The 23046-nt window shown below is 43.7% G+C and overlaps 2 protein-coding genes across 5 annotated transcripts; one reads left to right on the forward strand and one right to left on the reverse strand.

Moving 5' to 3' along the window:
- Nucleotides 1-202: 202 nt before the first annotated feature.
- LOC106588408 (zinc finger protein 384) lies at nt 203-12909 on the reverse strand. 4 transcript variants are annotated; one of them, XM_014177351.3, is made up of 12 exons: nt 12759-12909; nt 11394-11461; nt 10806-11061; nt 10452-10574; nt 9941-9979; nt 8326-8477; nt 7532-7608; nt 7138-7362; nt 4460-4627; nt 3071-3149; nt 2691-2849; nt 203-1830 (listed from the first exon to the last, which is right to left on the reverse strand). In XM_014177351.3, exons 2-12 carry the CDS (start codon nt 11454-11456, stop codon nt 1462-1464), a joined length of 1710 nt encoding a protein of 569 aa, XP_014032826.3. In that variant the 5' UTR covers nt 11457-11461; nt 12759-12909; the 3' UTR covers nt 203-1461. The 4 variants fall into 4 exon arrangements, with proteins under 4 accessions (XP_014032826.3, XP_014032828.3, XP_014032827.3 ...); XM_014177353.3 differs by lacking the exon at nt 11394-11461; XM_014177352.3 differs by lacking the exon at nt 9941-9979.
- A 3925-nt stretch (nt 12910-16834) lies between these two features.
- On the forward strand, nt 16835-22751 carry LOC106588407 (carboxy-terminal kinesin 2). The gene is made up of 17 exons (XM_014177349.3): nt 16835-16937; nt 17384-17412; nt 17635-17730; nt 17881-17974; nt 18111-18167; nt 18294-18332; nt 18455-18662; nt 18981-19146; nt 19430-19597; nt 19836-19949; nt 20107-20391; nt 20655-20819; nt 21437-21575; nt 21711-21850; nt 21969-22042; nt 22173-22248; nt 22394-22751. Exons 2-17 carry the CDS (start codon nt 17401-17403, stop codon nt 22436-22438), a joined length of 1878 nt encoding a protein of 625 aa, XP_014032824.2. The 5' UTR covers nt 16835-16937; nt 17384-17400; the 3' UTR covers nt 22439-22751.
- Nucleotides 22752-23046: the final 295 nt, after the last annotated feature.

Below are 23046 nucleotides of genomic sequence, written 5' to 3' on the forward strand. Positions count from 1 at the left end.
TGGGGGAAGGTCGTGAAATGGGCATGGCACAGGTTATGGCAAATTAATGTCCCAAACACAATCACCTAGCGAACCATTCCAACATAATATTTATATTATTTTAATGTATAATTGACCTATGTACTGTACATTGATACAATACCTCCAAACTGACTTTCCACAGCATGTCTGCATGCAGTAAAAGGAGAATCTGACAGCAAGCTTGTCATCTCCGACTGTCTCACTTTATTGTCCTTACAAAGAGAAACAGTCTCTTCAGATGAATGTGTACTATGCATATACAGCAAGTGTAGCATAAGGGTAGTTAATAACAGTATTAGGAGCAATAATAACGACACTAATAAGAATATTGAGAACTGTGTTATTTCAAAAGACACATAACGAAGTACAAGGAGTATACATAAGATAACCGGCCAATCACGAGCCTGCTCAATAAATAGAGAGAGCAGAATAGAGCTCTGTGATTGGATGGGTTAGAAATACATGTCAACGATTTGTTACTTTTGGAGTTCTTTTGTTTTCTGGTTTACTTTACAGAGGCAGAGAGTAGGAAGTACATCATTCCCTTTTTTTGAATGAAAAAAATCATTTCTATATATATCTACATAGATTACAGTATCTGCCAATTGATAATAATGAGGATAACATTGATACAATAAGAATAATGTAATATTCAGTATGAAAGGTTTAAAAAACTAAACTTAAAAACTTGTTAACAGTACCTGACAGCCATTTCAATGTTTCACCACGATGCGCCTTTCTCCCCCTCGCCCCTTGCTTTGCAAAAATGAGTTGGGGAATATAGAAAATTATCCTTCTTAAATACAAAATCTGCTGTTTCTAGATGTTTCTTCTCGCTCACATTCCTTGCACAATCTTTTAGCTTTCCCACGCCGTTCGTTAACACATTCCACTGTTGGTAGAAAAATACATACATATATGGTAATATACATACAACAAAGAAATGAAACGATGAGAAACCGAAAAAATACGAGATTGATCAAGTGCCTTCTTTATATCAGACCCCCCCTTTTGTTCTCTCTCCCCCCCTTTTCGATGTCTTCCCCTTTAAGTGCAGTTGAACCATTCATATATCATCTCTTCATTCAATACTGGACTACATATCCCATGCTTCCTCTTCATCTCAGGTAGTCCCTTCACGCCCTCCTTTCCTTATTCTCTGATTGGGTCTTGCGTCGCCAAACCTCATTCTTCCATTCATTCCTTCGCCAACCCCAAGGCAGTGTAGTTTTTACTTAGCACTTTCTCCCTCCCAGTGGAGGCTGGTGGGAGGAGAAATCAGTGGACTGCCTCATTGAAATACCTGGTTTCAAACACATTAAATGTGTTTGACACATGTTCCATTCCAGCCATTACAATGAGCCCATCCTCCCATTTAAAAAGTGACACCAGCCTCCACTACCTCCCTCCCTCCCTCTCCCCTCTGTCCATCCTCTCGCTCTATGAGTTCATGTGCTCCACCTGAATGGCTGAGGTGGACACGGTCAGGCAGAGGTCCTTATGGGCCGACAGGTCGGTGACGCTGACCGTCTTGTACTGGTGCAGGTCGAAGGGGCACGGCACGCCCTCCGTCTGCGAGTAGCTGCCTTGCTGATGGTTGTTGGGGTTCTGGGGCTGGTTCTGCCCTGGGTTCTGACCCGCCCCTCCGGGACCACCGCCTCCTATGTTTGCCCCGCTTCCTCTGCCACGGCCCCTCCCCTTGCCCGCTCCGCCAGGAGTGTGACCCTGGGCCTGCTGGGCGGCGACGGCAGCCGCCACTGTGAGGGGGTCCGGGTTGTGCTTCCGCATGTGTTTCATCAGGTAGGTCTCCTGGAGAAGAGGAGAGGAGAGAAAGAGGGTGAGCGAGGTGGACAGTGCCGTGAACAATTACCATGCAGTGGGTCTTGGGAATAAAATGCAAAGGCTCGGCAGCACATAAACTACCGTTCAAACGTTTGGGGTCACTTAGAAATGTCCTTGTTTTTGAAAGAAAAGGGCCAGCATCCCGGAGTGATGGTTGCTGATAATTGGCCTCTGTACGCCTATCTAGATATTCCATTAAATATCATCTGTTTCTAACTACAATAGTCATTTACAACATTAACAATGTCTACACTGTATTTCTGATCAATTTGATGTTATTTTAATGGACAACATTTTTTTGCTTTTCTTTCAAAAACAAGGACATTTCTAAGTGACCCCAAACTTTTGAAAGGTAGTGTACATACAAACTCAGTAATATGTAGTCTATGCAAATGACTGGGAGGAAATATAGGCTGAGTGTATATAAACTACAGTGGAGGGGGGGGAACTGTTTTCAACTACATAGCCATAGCCTACCTGTCCTACACAACCCTATAGGTTACCATCAAGCCAGACTACTGCTTGTACGTGTTGTTCAACTGTTTTCACTACCAACCAAGTTACCTGAAGTAGTCAATTGAGTAATCTAATACTGCAGTTACTGAAAGAAGTACATACAATGAATTAGTCTCCACCCTCACAATTCCCTAGCCCCTCTCCTAAATGATGACATTGCTGAGCATCCCTCCCATGCAACAGCCCCCTCTCGCAAGTGGAGGCCTTGCACCTAGAAAGCAAAAGTGGGTGTGACACTTTAAGGGATGGGACTATATGTCGTTTGAGGAGGAGGGTAGAGGGAGGAGTTTTAGGGTGATTGGCAGGCGTACCGAGGTGTAGGCGCGGTTGCACAGGCCACAGGAGTAGAGCTTGGCGTGTTTGACCGTGTGAGTGGACAGGTGCACCTCCAGACTGGCCGCGTCTGTGTAACCGCGGTTGCAGTTGTGGCACTTGTACGGCTTGTCTTTGTTGTGCTGCCGGCGGTGAGACTGGGGGAAGCCATGAAAGAATGAATACATTAGGATTATTTTGACTATGATGTCATCACATCATTACGCTTCTGTTATTAACTGTACGTAATGATTTTAGAGCTAAGTGACGTTTTGCGATGAGAAACGTACTACCAAATAAATGGAAGTTGAGATGATTATTGTCCAAATGTAAGATCCGTTGGACTTGTGAATTGGATGTTGAGATGTAGTAGGCCTACCTGCAAGTTGGACAGCTGAGTGAAGGCTTTCTCACAGCCAGGATGGATGCACTTGTAAGGTCGGTCCCCAGTGTGGATCCTATGGAAGTGAAACACAGTCTGTAATGAACTACAGCTCCCACAAACCCCAGTATCCTGACTACTTCCGTTACAGCGTCACTCACTCCAAGGAACTGACAGGAACGATGAGACATCCAATCCCAAATCAAACAAACTATCCATAGAGACTTCTTGATGGCCCTTCATAGATAAGAGTTTCCACCATATTGCTTCCTGGTACATCCAACCAGTCCTTTCAGATCTATGATTGAATGAGCAAAAACAGGGCTCGACATTAATGCTTGTCCTCTTGTCCGGGACAAGTTGTCGGACACGAAGAATATATATTTAAACTGTCCGAATGGACAAATAAATAAAAAATTCATACAAAAATCCCAATATCTCTTGAAGGGGGCGGCAGCGTAGCCTAGTGGTTAGAGTGTTGGATTAGTAACAGAAAGGTTGCAAGATCGAATCCCCGAGCTGACGAGGTAAAAATCTGTCATTCTGCCCCTGAACTAGGCAATTAACCCACTGTTCCTAGGCCGTCATTGAAAATAAGAATTTGTTCTTAACCGACTTGCCAAATTAAATAAAGGTTAAAAAATATATATATTTTAAAAAGGTCCAGTAAAAAGGCTATCACCAGGAAATGGCTACAAAAAGACCCTCCCACAGTGACACAATGGATAGACATTGTAAAAGAAATACACCACATGGAGCGTATGACCTTTGCTTTAAGAACACAAGAGGAGAGAGGTCAGGAACACTGGGAGAAATGGGTTTCGTACTTGAAAAAGGTCTAATTCAAAGATGTCAATGTAACTAATATGATGAAGGTATGACGTGCACTGTAAATGACAGATCTTTTTGTTGTTCTTTTACTTTACTTGTACTTTCTTTGTGTTCCTCAATAAAAACAAAGTATAAAAAAATATATATATATTTTTTTTTAAATCCCAATATCAAACAATTACTCTGATCAGAATTGGATGGGAGAGGTCAACATTGGAATAATATTCATATCTATTTTCCATGTAGGCTACATAAATAATAAGCCGACAGGTCGAAGTGTAGGTGATATGCACATTGTCTACAGCCTCATGTCCAAACCCATGCTGACATGAGGGAGGCCCCAGAATAAATATTGAGACTTTTAATTACACAAATATAGGCTGAACGCTTTCATTACAGAAGTCTGTGGGGATTAGGGGAGTTTTGAACTTGAACGAGAAGAGGATGTGAGAGACAATGAGTGAGAGGGAACCAATTAGAAGAAAAGAGGAGTAGATGGAACTAGAGAGGGTGTGCGCTGATGGGACTGCCCACTGTCCGTTTAGTAGTGTTTACCTGTGGTGCTGCTGTAAGTGACTGAGCTGCCTGAATGTTTTCTGGCAGAAGGAGCAGGTGTAGGGCTTGGCTCCGCTGTGGATGCGGATGTGCTGGGCCAGGTAGCTGGAGTTGGCGAACGATTTGGAGCAGTGGGGACACTTGTGCGGTTTGCCCTCAGTGTGGTTTCTAACAAGGGGATGGGGAGATGGAGAGAGAGAGAAAAAGAGAGAGAGAGAGATTGATAACGTATCAAATCAGCGACGAATGATCCAGAGATCAAATCATAATCAAATCACCCCAAATCAAGTTTAGCGCAGTTTGATTGACAGTGTGCACTTTTTGGTTGTTGCTGTGTCTGAGTTGCGAAACACAGTAGGAAAACAGACAGCAGGCACAGTCCCCCTTTCCTTTCTCTCTCTTTCTCTCTCTCTCGCTCGGTCTCTGCACCTATGGTGTGCTGCTGATGTTCTGTGGTCATTCTACAGAGGCCTACCGCTAAGGAATGTGAGTGAAGGCAAGCTCTCGCGTCTTTATCTTGACACCTAATGCGAAACATCGAGAGGGGCGTGTGAGGGAGGATATGTAGCAAAGGGTGCACTTCGCTCTAACAGAATGGTGAGGGTGGGAGGGGGAGGAAGGGAAAAGCCATTCATTTAATTCCTCATAAACGTTCAAGAAACCAAAGATTGGTTGAAGTGATGACGGAACAGATAGAACTGAAAGTGTCAGGGAAAGAAAATGAAGAAATCAGTATGGAAAGTTGTGGTCGTAGGATAGCTAAATGTACAGATCACTTGTCTGACAGAATTAGTTTTACATTATGAAGCTGTTTCTGGTGTAGTTTACCCAAAATTGCATCCTTTCCCCAAGGATGGACGTAACTTATTAGTCTTTGCTGTGGTTGTCCGCGTATCTAAAAGATTAGAACGCAATCTGTCACTTTAAAAGGAGTTAACTCACCCCCTTCAGATCAAATGTGGTGTTCCACAGGGATCGATTCTTGGACTTGTACTATTTCTAGTTTACCAAACGCATCAAAACAACTTTCTCAGATTCTGTTTGCCAATAACATAAGGGACTTGAATTCCCAAAGAAATCTGCAAACCACACAGAAAAAACATAGCCTCCAAGACAGCAGACAACGCAGATACAACACTTGGCAACAGAAAAACAGCACACACTCTCCTATAAAAGGGTCACTAACTGTGACATTTTGACAGAGAAAAAAAGGTGGTGCTGCTTTGTCAAACATCACCAGAAATATAAATATTGGGTTTGTTTATTCTAAACCTGCGGTCATAGATGTAGTTATTGGGTTTGTTTATTCTAAACCTGCAGTCATAGATGTAGTTATTGGGCTTGTTAATTCTAAACCTGCAGTCATAGATGTAGTTATTGGCCTTGTTAATTCTAAACCTGCAGTCATAGATGTAGTTATTGGCCTTGTTAATTCTAAACCTGCGGTCATAGATGTAGTTATTGGCCTTGTTAATTCTAAACCTGCGGTCATAGATGTAGTTATTGGCCTTGTTAATTCTAAACCTGCGGTCATAGATGTAGTTATTGGGTTTGTTAATTCTAAACCTGCGGTCATAGATGTAGTTAATGGGTTTGTTTATTCTAAACCTGTGGTCATAGATGTAGTTATTGGCCTTGTTAATTCTAAACCTGCGGTCATAGATGTAGTTATTGGCCTTGTTAATTCTAAACCTGCGGTCATAGATGTAGTTAATGGGTTTGTTTATTCTAAACCTGTGGTCATAGATGTAGTTATTGGCCTTGTTAATTCTAAACCTGCGGTCATAGATGTAGTTAATGGGTTTGTTTATTCTAAACCTGTGGTCATAGATGTAGTTAATGGGTTTGTTTATTCTAAACCTGTGGTCATAGATGTAGTTATTGGTCTTGTTAATTCTAAACCTGTGGTCACAGATGTAGTTAATGGGTTTGTTTATTCTAAACCTGTGGTCATAGATGTAGTTATTGGGCTTGTTTATTCTAAACCTACAGTCATAGATCTAGTTAATGGGTTTGTTTATTCTAAACCTGCAGTCATAGATGTAGTTAATGGGTTTGTTTATTCTAAACCTGCAGTCATAGATGTAGTTAATGGGTTTGTTTATTCTAAACCTGTGGTCACAGATGTAGTTAATGGGTTTGTTTATTCTAAACCTGCAGTCATAGATGTAGTTATTGGCCTTGTTTATTCTAAACCTGCAGTCATAGATGTAGTTATTGGGCTTGTTAATTCTAAACCTGTGGTCATAGATGTAGTTATTGGGCTTGTTTATTCTAAACCTGTGGTCATAGATGTAGTTATTGGGCTTGTTAATTCTAAACCTGCGGTCATAGATGTAGTTATTGGGCTTGTTTATTCTAAACCTGCGGTCATAGATGTTGTACAATACGAGGTTTTGTAATCAGTATTATTGGGAGCAATACTGTCTCATTTGATTTGTCGCAATAAAACCCTATGTAGCTAATGCAGAGTGGTTATTCATATTGTAATGGTCAAATTCAAAGCCAAATATAGATAAGTACATTGGTATCACTAGCACTGAATTTGTAGTGATAGTGATTGTCTTTACTAACAATCCTTCAATCTTGTGTGACAGTCTATATTCTGCAGTCACCTATTCCCTGAAATCAACCACCACACACACTCACACACATACACGCCAGGGAGGCAGCAGTACCGTGTGTGCTGCTGTAAGTGACTGAGCTGCCTGAATGTTTTCTGGCAGAAGGAGCAGGTGTAGGGCTTGGCCCCGCTGTGGATGCGGATGTGCTGGGACAGGTAGCTGGAGTTGGCGAACGACTTGGAGCAGTGGGGGCACTTGTGCGGCTTGGCCTCCGTGTGAGACTTGGCGTGGATCTGCATGTCCGACTTGCTGAAGAACGTCACCGCACACATCCGGCACCTGGAGGATGGGTAGGAGAGAACGGTAAACGGAAAACGAGAGAAACAGAGATATACTGTTTAGAGATGAGGATATGTTGAATGGGGAAGAACATAATCGGGTCAACTTGGGTAACAAATGATGAGTGTTAAGGACTAAAATGTATGTAAACACAAAGCCTGTAATCTACCTGTATGATTTGGTCCCATCTTTGTTCCCATGCTCATCCTCATCATTTGATAAGTCATAATGGTCAGCAGTGTGGTGCTGTAAACAAACACAAAACAATGTTGTTTGTTTAATAAACAACGCTTTGCTTCACTAATCCTGAAGTAATGACACTACAATATGTAGCTTTAACCATTTTATCACTATGGATTGACTGGAGAGATGCAGTGATCTAACCCCCATGTAATACTGAAGATAACTTCGGTAGAGGCAGCAAGTCCCGCCTCTCCCATCTCCTCATTGGTTCTTAGGAGCATATACCCACGTGGGTGATTGAAAGATGAACGAGGTCCACACTCCAGTCCAGTTGGTTGCAGTAAGGCACCTTGAAGTTGGTTGCCAACCGCCATATAAAATCCACAGAAATTACTGGAAACTAACTAGGTTTCCCCTTTTATCTGTGGATTAATTGTTGGAGTAGAGAACACACGAATTTGTGTGAATCAAAATGGGTCAAAATTCTACAAAGATCCAGCAACAAAAAAAAAGGACCACGTAGATTTAACGTAGAATAACAACCCAGTGTTTATATCCCAGGAGAAAATAGCAGCAACAGCAAGCTAGCTAGCTAAATGTCCATGAATGTTTATGTGTTTCGACCTGTCATCAAATTAGTTGAGTTCGTTTTGAAATTTCAACCTGCGTGTCCTCACCGTGTCTGGTGTGGATGGACAAAATCAACATGTACGTGATGGCACGTGCCCGGATAGTCAGCATGTTAGTTCTTATGTGACATCACTTCAAATCTCTTATCACCTGCCCCCCAGCAGCCAGGTGTGCCAGAATCAACGCATCACTTCCTGGGGGGAGGTTGGCGCCAGCCCTCTGCATCATCGACTTCTTCTTCCTGCCCCGCTTCCCGGGCGTTGGCATGACAACAGGAGGGATGACCAAATCCTCTTTCTTGTCTGAAACAGGGACATAAAAAACGGGATGGGGAAAGGAGGGATGGAGGGAAGGGGAGAGAAAGGGGGAGAGGAATACAGCTCTGATTAAAAGAGACCAAAAACCACACAACATATCCCATGGGCCTCTCTGCTTGGTGAGTAACATCCAAAGCGGTCTCTCCTGGTATGAAATGGTGAAAGCAACAACACGTGAGTGGTAAATCACCCCACAACACAGAGGCATTTTAATCTCTTCATATACTGGAACACCTGACAGACTTCACCGCTGCAAAAAAAGAATCGGTTACACTCAACTGCCTATTTGGACAGTGTTGCACAGCTACATAACGAAACAAAATTCATTTAGCTTTTTTTGAATGGGCCAGATACTGTAGTTTGTATGTATTGGATGTTATTCCAAGACAAAGATTTTCATCAACTTTTGGATGATCACATTCATGGATGGAACTACACCATCAGAGAACATAGCGAGGTCCTCCAGATAACTTCCTTGGACTATTAGTGGGAGGGCATCAGATCATATTCTTCCACTTTCAGATTGGGTTTTTGGAGTCAATATAACTCATATAACTATCGGACCATCAACAGGTCCCAGATCTGATCATCTTCATTATATGTTGTGCAATTTATAGTGTGAGTTTAAATACAGTGTTCAGTAAAACACTACATCCAAGCATCCTGCACATTTTAAGACATTTTATACATTTTCTTTGTAGCGTATGACAGGGCTTACAGCAGCGTTTCCCAAACTAGGGGTCGCCTGATTTGAAAATGGGGTCGCGCGCAAAAAAAAAAAGAAGTGCGCTTGGTTCATAGAACCAGGGTTACGTCAGTGACCTCTGGTAGCCGCTAGATGCGGTTGTAATAAACAGAGTGGTTTCTGTTTTCTTCCTACACATATCTTTTGAACCGTTTTAGCTACAACATATTATGACCCTGTCACTGAAAGATAAGACTCCACATGTGTGGATGTGTCTGATGTTTCCCTCTATAATGCCCACATGCCGCGCACGAGTCATTAGAATAAATTATTTCTACACAGATCATATACAATTATCGCCTGATGGTCTTCTGAACTTCCCAAAACCTTTCTGATACATGTCAGTCACATCAAACCATACTTCCTTACTGTCAGACTGATGTTATAGACCGTCATAGCCCCAATTAAAATATTATACAACAACAAAAAAAGAGATCAAAATGGGGTCGCGGGCCAAAACCGTTTGGGAACCTCTGCCTTACATTATCTCAGCGCAGACAAGTCATTTAAAAAGCAACTCAACCGCACATCCAAACCAGGCTTCAAACAGTCCAGAGTGCAGGTAAACACAACCACAGGACTGGCCATAGGCTAAGGCTGCAGATGCTTTACTGCTAAGCAGCAGGGATGGATGATGGCATATGGGGAGGAAGTAGTCAGCTAGGTGGGACAGGGTGGAGGGGAGATGGAGCTGGGTACTCACTGTGGCTGTAGAAGTAGAGAGAGGAGTGCTGGCTGCTCTCTGACAGAAACCGAGAGAAGAGGAGAACACACTCAACACACGGAGCTCACTACCCGGCTCGCTCCCTCCCTCTCTCTCTCTCACCGCAGAGGGTGGGGGGGCTGGATCAGGTCAAGGGTTAGTGGCTGGCTGCTGGCAGCGCGTTGCCGGGGTTAGCTCAAGCAGCAATGTGTGTTACTGTGTGTTTGTTTGTGTGCGTGTAATGCATGTCTGTGAGTGTTGAGGGTTGAAGTTTGTGACTAGAAGGTGGTTCCACCTTTGCTGGGTCAGCCCATATCAACAAAGGGATGAAATAAAATGCAAATAAATGCTCAAATGAATGAATGTCTATATGTGAGTGTGTGCCAGTGAGTCTGCTTTGCTTGCTGATAAGCCAGGAAAGGTTTGCAAGCCACTCAGGCACACAACCTATCACAGTGCGGGTTTTGGGGAACGGGTTTTGGGGAAAGGGGGAATGCGGTGGAGGTTTTACCTGTGTTTGTGGGGTGTAGTGCGGACACTATCATGGTGTTGGCAGGGGGTCCGGGCACGAAAGATTGTGTGGAGGTGGGTTGAGAGACCAGGGTGCCTTGGGGAGTGGTTATCACTAGCCCCGCTGAGAGGGAGAGAGAGACGGTGACATGACTGCACCACGCCCCTCCCAGGGAGAGCCGAGGCACACATTACACACACAATGACATACTGAGAACGTTTAAGTTGGTTTTTTCTGTATCTTTGAATATATAACACGATTAGACCAGACAGAAACAGGGAGGAGACACGCATAGAACAACCACAGAGGATCGCCAGACAAAACGGACACCGGCAGCGTGTCTTGTTTACTCACCTGCCGTCATGATGCCCGTGGACTGGACGGGCACCACCGTGATATTCTGTGAGGTGTGCGGCTGGTGCAGGTGACCGCCTACGGCGTTCAATTGGACGCCACCGCCTCCACCTTCCTGTTTGGGCACCACCCGGCCTCCCGCGTCCATGGTGAGCACGGCGGTGGGATAGTGCGAGGAGTGAGGGAAAGACGGAGAACCCTTATTGTCCGGACCCAACTGCTCCTTCATCTTGTTCAGGAACATGGCGTTTTCAATCTAGAGCGGAGGGGGGGGTAGTTGATCGTGAAGGAGGGGTGGAAAAGAGAAAGACAGGCAATAGAGAGAATGGGGTGAGATGCCAAAAGGAAATGAATAGCGGTGGTAGAGGTTGATAAGGGAAGTAGGGAGAGAGGAGGGGCAGAAGTGATCATTTGGGGAGGCCCGTTGTTTTGTTACTTACATATGTATTACAGTGAATTTGATGTTTTGCCATCCTCACCTAAGGTGCAAGCTCATTATTTGTTAGCGTAAAACTAACAAGTATTATTTCTTTATTTGCGACACCACCATGTACATTTCAAGATAAGGTCCAGTAATAAGGTTTCTACCTGTCCTTGTACTGTGGGAACGGGAGACCAAAAGTATGATGAGTTGAAATGGGAATCTTCCATTATTTCTGTAATTGAAAAGCAACATAACTTATAAACACCTGCTCGCTCTGCGTCATCAGTCGAAACGAGACCATGCCCATCTCAACTGATGTCTCTGGCCAAAGTTCTTGGTCTCTCGCAACTGCTAAGCATTTCCAAGAAGCCGAGTAAAAGAAATGAGAGTTTTGCTCAAGGGAATGGGGGACGTTGAACGATACAAATGCTGAGCCAACACTGTTTTCTTCACTGGCATGCATTTTGTCCACTGCCAATAGATTTAACTAAAGATAGAAAAGTGTGAGCCATATTGATTGCAAGTCTCCATGGCCCCCAGACGGAGCGTGTCGTTGTTGGTCAGGATTGTAAATGGCACATTATTGTTTACATACAAATAAATGCATGCAGAGCGCAGTAGTGGGGGTGTACATAAAGAGTGTTTCATCAATGGCTACTTATAACCTCTAGCAGTCTACAGATGAGATCATAACAAAAAAATATGGATACATTGTATTGAATGCATAATAGAATATTTAGCTGAAATATTTTAAAATGCTATGCAACTCCCTGAAACCTTTGGCTAGCTTCTCTCACTGAGCTACATGGCAGGAGTGGGCACTACAAATAGCAAGGAACAATGGCAAGTCTGTCATTGAAAACAATCCCGATAGGTGTATAACGGGGAAGTTATTTATTGGAGCTTTGTAACTCAATACAGAAACAGAGACGTGTCTGCTAACAATTCTGATGGGGAATATTGAGTTATGTTAAGTTATAGTATTTCCTATCCCAGGCCATGGCACACATAAGACAGATTGCCAGCCAACGGGATAGCCACCACTACCTACATTAAACACTCGTCTACCCTTTATTTTAGCTAACTGGCTGGTGGCAAGCTTGACAGACTACTATTGATGTTAGCTAGCAACAACAGAGGAGTGAAATCTGAGCTAGTTAGCTAACGTAGAAGCTACCTAGCTCCTTGAGGTTAGCTAGCTACAGTAGCTAACTTGCCTCCATTAATTTCAGTATTGTTAGCTAGCTTGCTACTATGCGGCCTATTTTTAAGTCGACAATAAACAAATAAACTTCCGCTTGAAAACAACAATGTCACAACCCCTACGCCTCCATCCCTCTCCCTGTTCGTCACACTGTGAGAATAAAAAAAAAAAAAACGAGAAAAAAACGTCGACGCCAATGCCCCTGTGCGAGACGCAGTTTCATGTAGACTTCCGGCTATCCAGACAGAGGGGAGTAGCAGCTCATATGAGTTGCTCTGTCAAACAGAAATAATTAACGATTGAGTAATAACTCGATGTTAATTACCGGTGTTGGCGATTCCCTCTCAACCCCGGGGCTCCCTCGGGTTGGGACAGTTCGGAAACTCAGTCCAAATCCGCCCAAACCCTCAGATTCTCCGAATATTTTTTCCTCGATTTTTTTTCTTTTTCCCTCTTGTGGGTCTGCTCCGCTCTACACTTCCGGTGCCGAGAAATTTATTTCCGGTCTTTGGGGACGTATAGAACTATTTAAATTAATATGATCATATATTAGATGATTATTTAGATGAATTTATGATGATATGAAATGTACTTGTTATTGCTGGTAGCCTTCCACTATCAATGATGGCTGATAAAGGTATACCACACTACAGGCAAAGAAAGGGGTTCCCAAACTTGTTTCCCTGGTCTTATTTCCAGAAAGGTGCAATATTTTTTTATTTATAAATGATACTCCCCATCATATATGTTTTGGACTCTCTCTACATCACCTGCTGCCTCTATCTCTGAATGATCGGCTATGAAAAGCCAACTGACATTTACTCCTGAGGTGCTGACCTGTTGCACCCTCTACAACCACTGTGATTATTATTATCTGACCCTGCTGGTCATCTATGAACGTTTGAACATCTTGGCCATGTTCTGTTATAATCTCCGCCCGGCACAGCCAGAAGAGGACTGTCCACCCCTCAGAGCCTGGTTCCTCTCTAGGTTTCTTCCTAGGTTCCGGCCTTTCTAGGGAGTTTTTCCTAGCCACTGTGCTTCTACATCTGCATTGCTTGCTGTTTGGGGTCTTAGGCTGGGTTTCTGTACAGCACTTTGTGACATCGGCTGATGTAAAAAGGGCTTTATAAATACATTTGATTGAATTTGATTGATATATTGTTCCCTCATTATGTTGTAGCGAACGGAGGGAGCAGGAGGTGCACCCTGGTCTCTGGCATGAATACCCTGGTCTTCCATTTGGTAGAAATTGTAATCTACCCCAGATCGCTACACTGCCCTCTCCAAACGAGAAGCTACATCCCCTTGCTTTCCCTAACCTCAGCCCCCTTACCCTACTCATCGTGCTATTAGGCTAAACCACTTTAAACCACCATCGCAACAATATACTGTTCCCTATCAGATATTGCTTTCCCATCACATAGGCCTACTGTTTTTCCCCCATCATGGCCATCATTGACATTGCTACCAGTGACGTGAACAACAGGTGGACATGATGGCCTTAAACCTACTTCATTCCTGCTCAGACATGACCACGCACCAGACAACCCTGAATAGCCTGGGATACATGGGTCCAAGCCAGCAAAATATCACTAAACCCATGTAATTGCAAAACCACCTTCGCCAAAAGACCTCAACCTATAGTCTCTGATGGGTAACATCACGGGTGAACAGTATTTGACAGGGAACAGTATATGATGAGAGAACAATGTATTTTAGGAACAGTAGGTTTTGATGAATGTGAAAATGGTTAGAATTTATGTATTTAATCTATAACATAATAATAATAGTAATCATCATCATCATAATCCCTCGACTAACCGGGTGCCCCTGCATATTGACTCTGTACTGGTAACCCCTGTATATAGCCTCACTATTGCTATTCTTATTTTACATTTTACATTTACATTTACGTCATTTAGCAGACGCTCTTATCCAGAGCGACTTACAAATTGGTGCATTCACCTTATGATATCCAGTGGAACAATCACTTTACAATAGCACATCTATGGTTAGAAGGATTATCCTATCCCAGGTATTCCTTAAAGAGGTGGGTTTTCAGGTGTCTACAGAAGGTGGTGATTGACTCCGCTGTCCTGGCGTCGTGAGGGAGCTTGTTCCACCATTGGGGTGCCAGAGCAGCGAACAGTTTTGACTGGGCTGAGCGGGAACTGTGCTTCCGCAGAGGTAGGGGGGCCAGCAGGCCAGAGGTGGATGAACGCAGTGCCCTTGTTTGGGTGTAGGGCCTGATCAGAGCATGAAGGTACGGAGGTGCCGCTACCCTCACAGCTCCGTAGACAAGCACCATGGTCTTGTAGCAGATGCGAGCTTCAACTGGAAGCCAGTGGAGTGTGCGGAGGAGCGGGGTACGTGAGAGAACTTGGGAAGGTTGAACACCAGATGGGCTGCGGCGATCTGGATGAGTTGTAGGGGTTTAAGTGCACAGGCAGGGAGCCCCGCCAACAGGGAGTTGCAGTAATCCAGACGGGAGATGACAAGTGCCTGGATTAGGACCTGCGCCGCTTCCTGTGTAAGGCAGGGTCGTACTCTGCGAATGTTGTATAGCATGAACCTACAGGATCGGGTCACCGCCTTGATGTTAGCGGAGAACAACAGGGTGTTGTCCAGGGTCATGCCGAGGCTCTTAGCACTCTGGGAGGAGGACACAATGGAGTTGTCCACCGTGATGGTGAGATCATGGAAAGGGCAGTCCTTCCCCGGGAGGAAGAGCAGCTCCGGTTTGCCGAGGTTCAGCTTGAGGTGGTGATCCGTCATCCACACTGATATGTCTGCCAGACATGCAGAGATGCGATTCACCACCTGGTTATCAGAAGGGGGAAAGGAGAGGATTAATTGTGTGTCGTCTGCGTAGCAATGATAGGAGAGACCATGTGAGGATATGACAGAGCCAAGTGACTTGGTGTATAGCGAGAATAGGAGAGGGCCTAGAACTGAGCCCTGGGGGACACCAGTGGTGAGAGCACGTGGTGCGGAGACGGATTCTCGCCACGCCACCTGGTAGGAGCGACCTGTCAGGTAGGATGCAATCCAAGAGTAAGCCGCGCCGGAGATACCCAGCTCGGAGAGGGTGGAGAGGAGGATCTGATGGTTCACAGTATCAAAGGCAGCAGATAGGTCTAGAAGGATGAGAGCAGAGGAAAGAGAGTTAGCTTTAGCAGTGCGGAGAGCCTCCGTGACACAGAGAAGAGCAGTCTCAGTTGAATGACCAGCCTTGAAACCTGACTGATTTGGATCAAGAAGGTCATTCTGAGAGAGATAGCAGGAGAGCTGGCCAAGGACGGCACGTTCAAGAGTTTTGGAGAGAAAAGAAAGAAGGGATACTGGTCTGTAGTTATTGACATCGGAGGGATCGAGTGTAGGTTTTTTGAGAAGGTGTGCAACTCTCGCTCTCTTGAAGACGGAAGGGACGTAGCCAGCGGTCAAGGATGAGTTGATGATCGAGGTGAGGTAAGGGAGGTCTCCGGAAATGGTCTGGAGAAGAGAGGAGGGGATAGGGTCAAGCGGGCAGGTTGTTGGGCGGCCGGCCGTCACAAGACGCAAGATTTCATCTGGAGAGAGAGGGGAGAAAGAGGTCAAAACATAGGGTAGGGCAATGTGAGCAGGACCAGCGGTGTCGTTTGACTTAACAAACGAGGATCGGATGTCGTCGACCTTCTTTTCAAAATGGTTGACGAAGTCATCCGCAGAGAGGGAGGAGGGGGGGGGGAGGGGAGGAGGATTCAGGAGGGAGGAGAAGGTGGCAAAGAGCTTCCTAGGGTTAGAGGCAGATGCTTGGAAGTTATTTTACTGCTGATGTTTAATTATTTGTTACTTTTTTTTTTACTTAACACGTTTTTTTCTTAACTTCTTATTGCATTGTTGGTTAAGGGCTTGTAAGTAAGAATTTCACTGTTGTATTCAGCGCATTTGACAAATACAATTTGATAATCATCATAATTCATAAAAAATATATAATTTGCCAATGTGTTGTGGAAATATTTCTCGAGGAAAAAGCTAGATTTTAAAGAATTCAAACAGAATAAAAAAACTGGTTTACATAATAATTAAATGTGTTTGTTTTTCTTATCTCTCAATTCCAGGTATTCCGTCTTGACTGTATCTGACTCAAGATTCATATTAAATCTGCTCATATTTAACAAAATATTGTTATTTTATAGAGCCACGCTGAATAATCAGAGCTATATTTATATTTTATATTCGATATTTAATTTCAATGATCCCACCATGACTGATCAATGGATTTTTTGTATCAGGGTTCCACGGATGGAATTGCGGAAAATTGTACATCCCCTAAATTACTAGAATTTAAATTTGATTGGGTAGTAAGGCAAAAAAGAAGGCGGGATTGTGTTTCCTATGACGCGATTGGTCTAAGGTCAGCCAATTACGTTGGACGGTGAAAAGCGCCACCAAAACATTTCAATTTGAAATTCAAACGGCTGTTGTGTCTGCAGCGAAACAAGTGTGACTGGTCGTATTGGTAAGTGAATAATAATAATAATTTAAAATGTGTGAAATGTTTTGTTTATATGTTTGTAATTACGAAGAGTGGTTCAAATGAACGACTGTTTGAATTTTGTTTTTCCTGCTATGGCTTTGCCGTTACCCAACTTGCTGGGTGTGTTAACGTTTACTGTAACGTTAGTACCTACCTACCTAACGTTTGCTAGCTAGCTAGGGTTGGATAGTTAACAGTACAGTAGTTAGCTAAGCCAGTTAATTTTAGTTACACTCCTGCTAACTTGCTATTGGTTTATTCGCACAACTAAAGCATGGATTTCTAGCTACAACCTTTACAAAGTTACAGTTTAATTCTACCCACCATTCCACCTGCTAACTGGCCAATGTTCTTTTCTTTTTAGTTAACCTATGTCATGCCATTGATGTATTTATGGTTAGCGTTACGTGTTGCTCCCTCTGTTTCAGGTACAAATTCAAGCCATATGAATAAAGAGGTGAGTGGGACTCTATAACTAGCTAACTATCAACCTAACGTAAGATACCAATATGAATAGGGTGGTTTTGGATATAAACAAGCTTAAGCCAGGAACTAGTTAGTTCAGTCTCTTTCTCTATTGACAAGTACAGAAAAATAACATGTAGCTAAATGGACTGCCTGCTACAATCTGTTATCACTTTGTAAAGTTAGATGATTTTTCCTTCACTAACCTCTGCAGAACACCTCCCGACTACCAGTCATGTCTGGTAAAAGGGTCCTCTCAGCTAGCAGCAGTGAGAGTATAAACTCCTGCTCAGACCAACAACCTGCTCAGGTGTGTAAAAACCTTTTACAAACAGTGATGACGGACATGTTCAATTCCTTTAGAAATGCACCACAAACACAAGTTAGACGTGTCCTTTTGTTTCCAATCTATCCATAATTTCCTGTAGTAAATGTGATATTTTTTTCTTCTCTCCTTTAGAAAAAGATGAGAAGGGTTGATTCCGACCCAAAGATGAGACAGACAGCAAGTGCAATGGGAACAAAGAGGCCCCTTCCACCAAAGCGAGCTGTTGGTGAGTGTCCTCAAAACATCAACAACTGGCTTGGCCAATGTCATCCTCTTGTTTTTAATAGTTTTAGCACTGTCTTTCTGTATTACCAGTATTTATTTGTATTTTATAACCCTCTCTCTCCTTCCCTCTTTCTTAGCAGCCAAACTGATTCGGCATACAGGAGCAGCCACTATAGCTGCTGGTCCCTCTAGAGGTGAGATGCTGTGTATTGAGAAATATGTATACATGTGATATTAATTGCTAGCCTTGTACGTTTCTTGTTTGGTAATATTTCTTCACATTGTTGTCTTTTTAAAAATATATATTTAACCCCTAATAGGGTTTCAGAAGCTGCCTATTGCCTCTGTTGCTAAAGCAGGTAGGTACCCAAGTCCCTTTTCAATCACATGGTCCTTCCTTAATCACATTTTCTGTATTTTGTATCCACAAACATTGTCTTCCTTATCTTAAAACATGAGGGTGTTAAATGTGTTTCCCTAGCACCAATAGCAGCTGTTGGGGGTTCACGGCGGCCTGCATGGGACCTGAAGGGAAAAGTTACAGACATGGAGAGCAAGATTTCCAATTACCAGAGCAAAGTCAAAACGGTGGCCCAGGAGAACGAGAGCCTGAAGGAGTCTGTCGCTAAAAGCAGGCAGAAGGAAGCACAGATGACTTCAGACCTACAAGAACTCCACACACAGCTCAGGTACAGAGTACCAAGGAACATGCATAGGGTCGACTATTATGTGAAAATGGGTGTAGTGGCAGGGGAAAGGGCATTGTAACCACATAGGAAAGAGTGACTTATTTTGCATAAGGAACATCAAAGAAGAGTGTTGATTTAGCAAAACAAGTGGCCTAAAGCTGACAGGATTTCTTGCCTTTCTTCAGTCCAATACTGATCATAACTTTATGCATACATTTAGCCAGTAGTGGTGTAATAGTAACTTGATGGTATCACTACATGTTACTCTTTTTGTCCTTCTGGTGTTTGTCAATCTTACTAATTTTTACTGTGTTGCAGCCAGTATGAACTGGAGCTGGCTGCCCTGTCTGGTGTCAAAGAGCAGCTGGCCATTGTGTTCAGTGAGAAGGCCTCCCAGGAGAAGATCTTATGCAGCCTCACCGAGGAGCACAAAGTCCTTCTGGGCTTGAGGGAGAGTCTGGAGGCTGAGCTTCACAATGTTCAGGTAGGACATGTTCTCCCACACAAGAAGTGAAATGGCACGCAGACCTACTCATTGTGACAACGGATCACCTTGACTGCTGTGACATGAGATGAATGGAGTATAGCTGGTTTTCTAACGTGCCTCTGCTCCTTGGTCAGTAATATCTAAGGAGGTCTGGCATAGCCCTTTGGCCCAGCCTCACTCAAACCCACTGCCATTACGGCTTGTCACCAGCCCCCGTTGCAGTCCAAGATTATTTTTTATTTTTTAGTGCATCAGTGTCTAACTTCTCTCTTTCTACCAGACCCAGCTCTCTGTGCAGGCCTCCACTCTCTCCCGTTGCCAGAACACCCTGAGGGAGACCCAGGACACTGTCCGCAACTTGGAGGAGACTGTGGCCCGCCAGACAGACGAGATTCACTGTGGAGAGATGGAGCGCAGGGGGCTCCACAACACCATCCAAGAGCTCAAGGCAAGGGGGTCTTTCAGTAGGGGGAATGCTCAATTCCCTGAAGATATGATTGTATTGCATAAAATTAAATTCTCGAGTATATTGAAATATTTGTTTTTATTGTTATATTTCTGCTTCAAACATACTGTATGCCCTCGTTAGCTAGGCCCCTGTCCATTTGCAGCTCATGACGGAGAAACATAAAGTTGCATTGCTCTTCTCACACTAACAAGACTGACCCGCTCTCTTATTTCTATAGGGAAACATCAGAGTTTTCTGCAGAGTGCGCCCCCTGCAGGCCGGCGGTCAGATTGACCATATTCAGCTCCCGGCCCATGACAACAAGGCTCTCACACTGGCCAAGACTGAAGAGGTAACAATCACACACCTGAAGCACAATCATGAAATGGGTCACTATAATCATTGTTTAGGTAATTGTATGTTTTTCAGTTGGGACCTCTAATCTGACTTACTCTGTTCTTAAATGTCAAATATTGCAAACAAATCATCACTTCCCCATTCTCACGTAGTCTCACATAGGGCGCTCCGGAGACACCCAAAAGAGCTACAACTTCAGCTTTGACCGGGTGTTTGGGCCCTCCATCCCGCAGAAGGATGTGTTTGAGGAGATCTCCCTCCTGGTGCAGTCAGCCTTGGACGGCTACAACGTCTGCTGCTTCGCTTACGGCCAGACGGGCAGTGGCAAAACCTACACCATGGAGGGTGGTGAGATGGAGGACATGCGCGGGGTCATCCCCCGGGCCGTGCAGCAGATCTTCCAGGCCTCCAAGAAACTGCAGGAGCAGGGATGGAAGGTACCGATGACGCCATTGGTTTTCATCTGTATGAGTGGTAGCTGTCCCTACAGCTGGACATTTCTATTATAGTGAACAGGGAATTTGAACATGTTGATTTGACATTTGCTGTATTGATGTGTTTCTGCTTTTCAGATCAGATGATACTGTATATTTCCCATTTGCTATTTAAGTGGAATGAGTTAAAGCTGGTGTAAATGCATGGTACTTGCAACATCAACCTTCTTTTTTGACCGGATTCTGGTACATCCCCCCCCCCCCAGTTTACATTTACTGCCAGTTTCGTTGAGATCTACAACGAAACTCTGCGTGATCTCCTCTACACTGGCAAGGCCAACAAGAGACCGGAGCATGAGATTCGCAAAAACGCCAACAACGAGATCACTGTCACCAATCTGACCTACCAGAAGGTCAACTCTGAGGATGAGGTGGGCATTTCAACACTCATATTATCCTAAATTTAACTAATGTTCGATTTTCATTTTATTTGTACGTTTTAGATTTAAATGTAGACTCAGCATTATGACCTAGATGCAGAAAGTAAACCGCCTAGTGAGTGAATTTCTGCAACTAAGAGGGGCGATGTGCTGTTTTGGTCTCGTGACTACCACACTGTAAAATCGTGACGCGAACCCGTGCACATGCATAGATACTGTGTGAAAGCAAAGTTGTGCATCTTGCTCACTGCAATATTTGCGGTGCTGCTTGAGGCAACATCATTTCGCTATGTCGACCTTTAAGTCATTTGGATGGCACTTATCTATAGAGACAGCGAATTGTGTAGAATAAAAGTATAGGTATGTACAAATGCATACCAGTCAGTGCATAATAATTACCTCAATAGTGCTACAGTAAAGGAATGATGCGAAGTAGCCTCTTGTTTAAAAATAAAATAAAAATTGTTGCCCATTTAGGACCTGAATGTCAAACACAGGGAGGTAGAGCAGTTGTCTGATAAACCTGTATGGGTGGTTCAAATCCCTGTGCAATAAAGTATCCCCTATCGTATAAACTAATGTGTCCATTTGACCAAATGTCCATCCAGGTCTGCAACCTGATCGCGCTGGCCAACCAGAACCGATCCACAGCCCGGACCAACATGAACGACCACTCCTCCCGCTCGCACTCGGTGTTCCAGCTTGACATTGAGGGCGAGAACTCTGGGAGAGATGTCAAGTGCAAATGTAATCGTGTTGTCTGCGTTTTGTACATCTGCAACCACACAGGCTGAGATGTTAAATTAGAACAAATGATAATCCTGTTGTCTGATTGCGTTCTGGTATGAGAATCCTGACCTGTGTTTCTGTGTCTGTCTGCAGCCTCTCTGTGTTTGGTGGACCTGGCTGGCAGCGAGCGGGTGCAGAAAAGCCAATCCCAAGGGGACCGCTTCAAGGAGATGACAGCCATCAACGGCTCCTTGACCAACCTTGGGATTGTTATTGCTGCCTTGGCTAATAAGGTATATGTTTGCAGCCCAGTATCTCTAGGCTGGTGGCTTGCTTATGGAGCCACGGGTGCTTTGTAAATTATAGCTTGATTATGTTCGCTTACCCTCCCACTCTTTGTCTGTATTCCAGGAGAGCTTTATCCCGTACAGAAACTCAAAGCTGACGTACCTTCTCCAAAGCTGCCTAGGAGGAAACAGCAAGACGTAAGTTGGGTTATGAGCGAAGTTTGAATGGGATTTGTGCTCAAATTAGTATTTTAATTGACTGTTAGTTGTACGGTTGTGATTATGAGCAGATCCAAAGTATGTAACCTTTTTGTCTCTGCTCTTCTAGCTTGATGTTTGTCAACATTTCCCCAGAGGCAGACAGCTTCCCGGAGACCCTGAACTCTCTGCGGTTTGCCAGCAAGGTCCGTGACCTCACACATTATTTAATTTTTTTTAAACAACGTGCAATTCACTCTGGAACATGTTCATATTAATGCTGTGCATATTTTGTTTAAATATCTGAATAACAATGGCATTTTTTTTTACTGTTTATTTATTCTGTTGCAGGTGAATGATTGTGTTATTGGCACAGCATCAGCTAACCGGAAGTAAATGTGCATCCTGTGGAGAGAAATGAATGTGGTGTCTGTACATTTTGATTTTTAGACGTATGCCCTTGCATTGGTGGTTATTTTATATTATTAATTTTTAATCAATTGGATCAGATATACAATGATCAATAAAAGCAAAAAAATTTTAAAGTCTTGTTTGTCTTGTACTTAATCATAGATGGATGTTGTCAGTAGTGTAGGGTAAACAGTTTACCCACCTTTTTTGTTTGCCCAACAGTTTACCCACAGTTTGCTGAAAAATTCTGTTTTTAAGTATTAAAAAAATTACTCATTTTAATAAAGCTACATACAAACATGGTCTCTCTTTTGCTTTCTTGGGTAAGGCAGCTTCAAAATGCATGTGTTTCAGCCTATTTGAGTGCTTTCTGTGGTGGTGGGGCAGCCAGTGGAAAATACGGAGTGTAAGGGGTTGGTAATGTTAGTTGCGCTGTTTGGCTCAGTGTTCTGTCTCTCATGGGAACATCACTACGTCGGCGTACAAAATCTACATGTAGAGATCTTGGGTGCTGCCGTAGACTTACATTAGAATTGACCATCCAAAAAGTCTCAGTCATTAGCCACAGGTCAAATCAAGTTATATCTACAGTA

This window comes from Salmo salar, chromosome 27, assembly GCF_965601325.2.
Source record: "Salmo salar chromosome 27, fSalSal1, whole genome shotgun sequence".
Classification (NCBI taxonomy): Eukaryota; Metazoa; Chordata; class Actinopteri; order Salmoniformes; family Salmonidae; genus Salmo; species Salmo salar.